The 8,816-nt window shown below is 44.5% G+C and overlaps 1 protein-coding gene across 2 annotated transcripts; it reads right to left on the bottom strand.

Annotated features, from left to right (window-relative positions):
• Positions 1-387: 387 nt before the first annotated feature.
• Positions 388-7,020, bottom strand: LOC131262819 (ankyrin repeat domain-containing protein 13C). Of its 2 annotated transcripts, none has more exons than XM_058264899.1 (6): positions 6,691-7,020; positions 6,169-6,210; positions 3,525-3,629; positions 2,644-3,449; positions 2,317-2,564; positions 388-2,035 (listed from the first exon to the last, which is right to left on the bottom strand). In XM_058264899.1, exons 1-6 carry the CDS (start codon positions 6,791-6,793, stop codon positions 1,978-1,980), a joined length of 1,362 nt encoding a protein of 453 aa, XP_058120882.1. In that variant the 5' UTR covers positions 6,794-7,020; the 3' UTR covers positions 388-1,977. The 2 variants fall into 2 exon arrangements, with proteins under 2 accessions (XP_058120882.1, XP_058120883.1); XM_058264900.1 differs by having other exon boundaries at positions 388-2,015; positions 6,691-7,017.
• Positions 7,021-8,816: the final 1,796 nt, after the last annotated feature.

Here is an 8,816-nt window from a genome sequence, read left to right as displayed (position 1 = left end):
TAATCTTTTTCGCCCAAGGGGTACTTATTGCCTCACGATACTTTACAAACTATTTACACCTGCCAGCAGCAGTAGTGGTGATGGTCGCGTAGGTAGTTTTTCGTTATGATTAATTAGCCGTCAGGAATGTACATACCGCATGGGTTTACTGTCGATCGGTCGTACGATGGGGACGCCACAGTTGGTTTTCATCTTCGACAATTATAGTTTAGTGTTTGCTGGAAGAGGAAAATGCTCATTAGCGCTATACTATATTTATCCCTTCTAGAACCGATCATTTTTTAACATGAAAATGATAATTTACTCACACATATTTGCATATAGTTTTCCGTTTGCTATTCCATGTTTCTTTCGTCACTCTTTAAGAATAAAATGTTCCGTCAGTTTGTAGATTTATCTTATTTCCCTAACTGCGTCTTTGCTAGGTTCTTCCACTTCTTCACATAAGAAACATCTTACAAATTGCCGATTTTGGTTGACTGATATACAATTCTGTTGGTAGGGTTCCTTCTGCTGCAGATGTTTCACTCCTGTTTCATTTGCTGATGCATTTTTACACCGTTCTCCCCTCTACAAACGCCTTCCTCCGAAGGGCTTTTTTCTAGTTTATCATCTATCCGTCAGCTTTTTAACACAGATGCACATACACACACAGAAGAGTTAGTCCTACAAGGATACAGGCCTGTCACATCCGTGCGGTACATGAACTTCGTGCACACGGTGGCGGTGAGGCAATGAGAAGGATATTTTCTGCCACCGTGGGAAAAAGTCGCGCCATTCCGAAACCTTTCGCAGGCACTGCGAAAACAGTGTAATAATAGACAACTGGATGGGATTTGTTGGATGATTTTGGGGGTTCCCTGTAAAAACAATTATCTACACGCAAGCTTCTACTTGCGTGGACATACATTTTACGTTTTTTTACTAGACGCCGAACAAAGGGTTTTTCCTTTAAATTTTGTTATTTTTCTTGGGTAAAATTTGTCTTCTCATTTTTCATCCTTTTTGTTTTGTTTGTGTGCTTCGAGTTTCCAGTAATAATTCAATTCAATATTCACTTTTGGGATTTCAATATTTTTTCATTACATGTTTTGTATACCAAACGTCCAAATTTCTGCGATGCTTTTCCAAGACTTTATGCTCTCCGTCGCCCCTGCTTATATAAAAAAATGATATCTTACGATTGCAATCAATAATCTTCACAATTAAATTAAGATTTCTCTTACGATTATCCTGTGTTCTTTAAGAGTAGTGTTCATTGCTTATGTCTTTGTTTTTGTTTTGTTGGTTTCTTTATGGTTAGCTGGTGATTTTTAATTCATTCGTGTAGGAATAATTTAGACAAAAATTCGCCCTATCCTGTATGTTTGTAGATAGACTGCGGATGGACTCGTAGTCTATTTCCGGTCGAAAGAAGGAGGATAAGAGGAAACACAATACATGTGGGCTCGGCTGCAAAACGTAAACTCCTGTCGTCAATTCTTTCCTCCATCTTTCAACACACAAATAATAAACTACTAGCCTATACAGGTCTTGAATACAACAGAGCCCTAAGCCCATTTTTTTAGAACTACAAAATATAGGCGACCCCACTCGGAGTAGAGGAGCAGGGCCCGTACAACCACAACGTTGAAATACTTGAGTGTATCCAGAACACGTCCTTGACATAGTTTTCTATTCGCATTCGGCCGACCCTCCCGGCATTAAAACAGCTAATCCAAAATCACATCGATCGCATGCCACCGTATGGGCAAGTGCGTTCGGGCGTAAATGAGGTTTTGCCACAAATTACTTCACTCTAGATCCTGGATGACAAAGGTACGACGAAGTGTGGAGAACACGGTAATTTCCCCTTGGGCCCACAAAAGACGGCTCCACCGTAGACGGGAACGATGAGGATATTTCCGCCTTCCCGAGGTTCGATGGCGGGTGCCAGTTGTTGGGCTGTACTGGGCGGTAACGATGTGCCGCATGAATTTACTCGGTCGAAATCGAAAGGTCATAAATCAGGAAATCTATAAAATAGATGAGAAACCTGGGCGCGTTAGTTATCATGCTCAACGGTGGATTAGCCAAGTTGGGGGGTTGTAAGGTGCAAAGGAAGATCAAGTGTTGTGCGCGTGTGTTCATTTTGAAAAAGATTGTATCGGTTGTTGCAAAAACCGATATACGGGGGGAAAGGATGGCCACACGGAAGATGGATGGAGGAGACGTGGGGGGAAAAAAAGAAAGAGAAGAGAAAGAGAGAAAGTGTGAGCAGCGTTTTAGATGGAACGAGGAATAGTAGAGGATCGGGCTACGGCGGTATGCCTTTACCTCATCGTGTCCTCCTTGTAGTCATCTGGGATGACGAATAGATCGGGCGAAATGTCATCCCGGAACTCGAACTTCTGGAAGGTTATCTTGGCCGACACGGTCGGCAGAATGGGGATGTCGATCTTCACCGGAAAGCCACTCGGCAGCTTCAGCGTGACGAACTCGCGCAGTTTACTGAAGTGCTTGAACGGCGCTATCACCTCCAGCACGTTTAGCAGCATGTCCACGCTAAGGGGAAAGTCTTTGCTCTGGTGGAAAAACAATCAAAGAAAAAAAAAATGAGTCAATCCAAAGCAGTTATTAACAATCCCATTGATTGGTACTCACCATAGCTACTGTTGCTTTAAAATTCTTACTCGACTCCTTATAAACTAGTTCCCGGCCTAGGTTCGGGTACTGCCCTGGCTCGGCTGCAATGTAGTCTTCCCAGCGGACGCCACTTGTTGGTGGTGGCTGCAATGAGGCCCTCCGGAAAATTTCCCCATTCTGATCGATCGTACCCGGTTGCCCGGCCTGTCCACCCTTCGTCAACGACTCCATCAGTGCCTTGTTCTTCTGCAAATCGTCCCGGGATAGGTGTTCGCGTCGTTTGCGCTGCTCCAGTGTCAGTCCGTTTATTGTGTAGAGATCACTGTCGTACTGTCCGGCCACCGTTTCCCTCCGGTCCTCGCGGAAGATCCAGCCGGATTGTGCTTTCGTAAAACTAATACCCTTCGTGGACATTTGCGCCGCCAGGATGTCGCTGGACATCAGAATGTCCACCTCGTCCTCGATCTCCAGCTCCGTCTCCTCGTGGCGTACGTGCTGGTAGCAACGGCACTCGTTGTCGAGCGCCGTCAGCGAGTCCTTCGGAGAGTTTTCACCCTTAAAGATGAATGAAATGTCGCCACGCTCCCATCGCATGTCGGAAAAGTCGACCAGCGTCGTATCGAGCCGGATCGAGCAACCAGATTTGTGGATTTTACACACATCCGAGGGTAGGATGCGGGAGATCAGCGGTACCCACGAGTGAAAGTCCCACTTTAGCTCCATGTAGAAGTCACCCATCTGGTTCAGTGCTTTCACCAGGTTCGGGCGCCTCTGTTCCATCTGTTCGCGCGCCTGTTCCTTCAGTTTGCGCAGCAATGAGCTGACTGCAAGGGAAAGATAAACATATCATTATAACCGCAATCGTTTTGCAAGGTAATACACGAATGATCAATGCTTACTTATCTGTCGATCTCCGTAGGAGATCGCCTCCGCTAGCGGGGACCATCCTTGTGAGTTTTTTACTTTAACCGGTGCGCCGTGTGCAAGCAAAAGAAAGGTACATTCTAAAATAAACCAAATGAAATGTTGATTAGATTAATTATAATGTTATCATCAGTACGTTGGCTAAACCCCTTTAAGCGTTACCATAACATGCTGCTTTCTACTGAATGAAAAAAGATAACATTCAGACCACGCGATACTGATAAATATCAGATAATAAAAATGAAAAAAGAAAACGTTGAAGTTAATGTGACAAATGATTCATTATGCCGCAAAAGGAATGAACGACGTAAAACCTAACTAACGCAAGTCATCAACCTCCTACCACACAATGGGTTTTCATTGTTCACGCACGAATCTTTGAAAAGCGAAAGAAAATTGATTCCTTTCTTTTTTCGAATATTTTTTCAAATAAAGTAACTTCTCTGTTGACGAGATGGTAGCTAGAGATTAATGGAAGAGTGATAAAATTGTGTTATCCCACTGTCAAACGTTGCAGGTTTTATAATGTTCTCTAACGGTTATTGAATGATTTCGAAGGGCCTCGAGGTTCACGTGGCTCCAGGTAATGGCGGCTCTCTACCATGCCATTCCAGCTCCTCAAATCCTCGGGGAGAGATTAAAACAGCTTGGATGCGTAGGGAAAGGACACCGCAAATGAAACGACGTTCACGTTGTACCTTTGCGTTGGCCCGGGTTAAGCAAATAGGATGTCGGCGCTTCCTTTCCAGTTCCAGGAAATACACTCCGCTGCTTTACTAAAAATAGCCGAACACAAATGGATCGTCCAATGTAGAAGGAAAAAATCTAGGGGGTAGGTGGAAGGATAAGTTGATTCGCGCGGTGATGAAACGAACCGAGCCAGTCAAGGGCTATCGAAGGAAGTCAACAAACCGAGGATATAATCAATACAAGGAGCAACAAAACAGGCAGAGAGGACCTTGATAAAAGAGAAAAATAAAACACAAAAATACCATTCCAATCTCTTTCCTTCCGATTGCGACGCATCCTTCGCGTCGTGGAAAAATTCTAGGACAGGAAACGACACTGAATCAAGGTTATTGACGGTGGTAGCGATGAGAATCGGCTCGTTTGCTTCTAGCTCGAATGGCAATTAGAGAAAGGTTGAGTGCATTACAGAGAAAGGGAGAGTGTAGAAACCACTCAACAAGAATTTAAATGGAGCGGACGGCTTCTAGGAAGAGGTTCACGTTAAGAAATCGAAAATAAATGAATAGCCGCGTGATAGCTCCTTGCATAAATTATGAATATCGGGAGATAGGGAAGAACATAATCAGAACACAATATCTTTGGAGAACATATCTTTTCGAAATCTCGGTTACAAGACCGAATGCTCTTAAATTATATTTAGTTATCAATCAAATTGATCTGTTTCAATCGATTTTTAAATAGCCTTTTTGTTGTTTAATATTCTTCTTATCGATATTTAATATCGTAAATGTAGTATAATTTAGATGAATAATCATCTAAAAATGCACCAAATAGGAATGATGCAAAATATGCAACATCACATGATTCATTTCAACCTAACGCGTGTGATAAACCACTTAAAAATAAACATAAATCCACCCACCTTATCTTTTGGCGCACAGTTAAGACACCTACTTCCCAACCCCGTTCACTGACTCAGCAGTAAACGCATTCTTTGCACGTTTGTTTGCACTGGTTCAGCGTGGTTTTTAACCTTATCGCAGAATCAGACACCACATGTGCCCACGTACAAATCGATGCTTTCTGCAAGTCGTTCAAATGGGGTTGCCCACCCCTTTGCGCTTCCCCGGTACGCGATATATTTTCCGATAATGCCGGAGGAACACCCTGGACAGAGGAAGTTCATTAAAAATCGATCCAATTGAAATTACCTGTTTGCCCGGGATGTAAGGTATTCCCAACAGCTACTCGGCAATTTTGCGGCGATACCAAATGTATCGGTATCGATGTACTGAAAAGTGGAAGTACTTGAAAAAATAAAAAAAACCACACCATTCGACCACCAGAGTGCTCTTCTTATCAGCGTGCCGCATACATACGACAAATGAATCGAAAGATAAATAACAAATAATTGTACCTATCCAGTGGGGGGGCAACCGAAGGCAGACTAATGTTGCGGATATTTTACTCGAAGGTACTCGAAGAGCTCGTTTTTCGTACTTTCCACGGTAGCAACGAATAGGATAATTCACTTTGCCGTTACTGGAAAGACAATTTCGAGACCTCTTACCGGGCACTGGTCTCGACACGGAGAAAAAGTTCGCGTACGAATGCACTGGGAAGCGAAACGGAAAGCGACGTTATCGCGGCGCACTTTCATCTTCACTCGTCGATCCGAATAAAATCAGCCGCTTGATATGCGGTTACACTATCCATGGGGAAATGGGTTCAGTGTGCGGAAAGGACGACCATAGGCGGAATGTATAAAATATTTATATCAATACAACGTTGATGGTTTTCCATCGCCAAATTACTGTCACGCATTTTATGCATTCAAGTAACCATTTATCTTTTAGCTTTTTATATTAACAATGTGCTGTTCCAACACGTAGTTTTCCCCCCTTTTTAGGTTCTATTCGGTTGATTTACCTTTTCTTCCCAGCATAACCGCCAAGTGAAGTGGTGTGTTGCCTAAAACGAAAAGAATAGTTTGTTGTTATTAATACCGAACACTACGAATGTCTTTTTCACTGATGTATCTATTTACAAACAAAACTTTGACTCCATCATTTCCAGCCGGCTCAAGGGACCAAGGACATAGCGACGCGCGAGCAAATACATTTTGTTTCAAGGATTATTTCATATACAAGTGTGCATTCTTTCGTTCGCTTGTTTAAGAAATTACAAATCGGTGCTACTTCCGGCAATTAACACGCTTGAGCGGCGAAAGAAATCGATAAAACCCCTTTCGCTTCTTTGCTTATACAACAAAAAACAGTTCGGATAGCTCGAGCTAATAAACTTAGCGATGCATAAACATGAGCTCACAACGGGAAGCCCCGGGAATCAGCTAACTGGTTATGCTCGCGCGTCTCCCCGGGAAGTTTCTTCTTGTGGTGGCCCGGAAACGGTGGAACGAGGCTGGTGCAGCAACGAGTTCAATTCTCTTACCATGTTTATCTTTTTCGGCAATTTCGTGCGTCCTGAGCAGTGACGAAAGTTTACGCGTATCACCGTTAAACACGCATTCATGCAGCGGATACGAGTCCGACATTCTTTCGCCGACATGCACTGCAGTTGATAGAAAACATTTTACCAAACACAGGACGGCACGGCAACTGCACGGCAACGGCACGGCAACTGCACGGAAACGGCACGGCAACGGCGACGACAACGACGGCGATGGAACACGCGACGCGTTGCAGTCGATTCTTTTAGGGAATTGTTTCTTTCAGGGAAAACGGTTCGATGAACGACTGAAAGACTGAGTTTTGCACGGGAATGGTAAAACGTCAAACGAACTAGACTGCTGTCAGTGTCAAAATATTTTTCTTTGACCAAGGTTACTCGACGTATGGTTCGAGGTACAATAACTTTTATGTTCCTGAATCGATTTTTACAATTGACCACTCAAATGAATGGTCTTTTCACAAACTGCTTTATGTCCAAAAACATTTTACAAATTTAAAATAAAAAAAAAAAATAAAGAAATCTTTGTTGAAATATTTATTTTACCGAGGTTACTAAGGAAATATTTCAACTAAAACGTTTCGTGTGCAATATTTCATTCGCAACTTCCTTCGAAAGTTGAACGCAATGAACCATTGGAAAAAATTAAAATGTGATTAAAATTTCTTGGGCCAAACCACTTTAGATTTAAGTAAACTTTGCATAAAATATTGTTATGGTTTGTTGGTTTACATAAAATGATTAAAACTTTATTACTAATTACGTTCAAAATTACATGTTAAAATTATAACGCGCGTGTGTGTGTATCCGGTGTATTGCGGCCAGCGCTGCCGTACGTCCGTGCCCGTGCGCGGTTGGGAAGCGAGAGGGCTCGGGGCCGATCTTCTCGAGCGCGCCACGGCAAGGACTCTCCACATCGAAAACCCAGTCAACAAGGACAGGGTTGAGCGGAAGCGTTACGCGCGCGCCCAAGGTGCCTACACAACACCTCCCCCTTTTAAGTCAGCCGATACGCGGTGAACCTACGAGGCAGTCTTCTATTCCTAGAAGAACGTCGTGGTAGTAGCGGCTGCTGGTAGTTGTCGTTCGCTATGACAGGAGGCGGACGTCGCGCCTCTTGCTGCGGTGGCGCTGCTAGCGATGCTGATGATTCGACCTCCGGTTGGGATGAAACCGAGGGCTCCGATGCTCCAGGTTGGTGGGATGTCTGTCGTATCCCGGGCAAGTTCCACGCGTCCAGCAATACGTGAAGTGGAAGTTGATCCCAATCCTGCTCCGCATGATCCGAAGAAGCCGTAGTGCGTCGACGGAGTTGATCCACGTGCCGACGGAGCTTCCTCTGGTTTTCGGTGATGACCTCGAACATAACACGTCCGATGCTGCGGACGATTCTCCCAGCGATCCAACTCCAAGAGTTCCTCCGGTACACCTTGGCATAAACTGGATCGCCCGGATGCCATTTAAGAGAACCGTTCTCCGCCGTAGACTCTGATGATGCTGAAGAGCGCAGCAAATGATGAATGGTCCTGATCTCCCGGCCCAACATTACCTCCGCTGGAGTGCGCTGTTCCAGGACTGCATTTGGTGTGGATCTGTAAGTATGAAGGAAAAGATCCAAAGCCTCTTCGAGTGATGTGGCTCCCACTCGAATCTTCTTTAAGGCACGCTTTAGGGTATCCACAAACCGCTCGGCTTGGCCATTCGATTGTGGGTGGAATGGCGCGGTTGTGATATGTTTTATACCGTTGCTGCTACAGAACTCCTTGAAAGTTCCGCTAACAAACTGCGTGCCATTGTCGCTGACCAGTGTAACCGGTGGTCCGAATCTTGAAAATATTCCTCGCAAAATACTTATCGTTGACGACGCTGTGATGCTTCCAGTTTTTATGATTTCGGGCCACTTGGAGAATGCATCGATTACGACCAGGAAATATGCTCCATCGACTGGTCCCGCGTAATCGATGTGAACCCTGTCCCAAGGTCCAGATGGTTTGGGCCAACGCGATGATGTCTCTACCGGTGGAGATTTAGCTGCGTCTTGGCACGCCTCGCATGCAGCGACGCGATCGGCAATGTCCCCGTCCAATGATGGCCAGTATACAAAACTG

The sequence above is a fragment of the Anopheles coustani genome, chromosome 2 (assembly GCF_943734705.1).
Source record: "Anopheles coustani chromosome 2, idAnoCousDA_361_x.2, whole genome shotgun sequence".
Taxonomy (NCBI): Eukaryota; Metazoa; Arthropoda; class Insecta; order Diptera; family Culicidae; genus Anopheles; species Anopheles coustani.
This window is presented reverse-complemented; position numbering and strand designations above follow the sequence as displayed.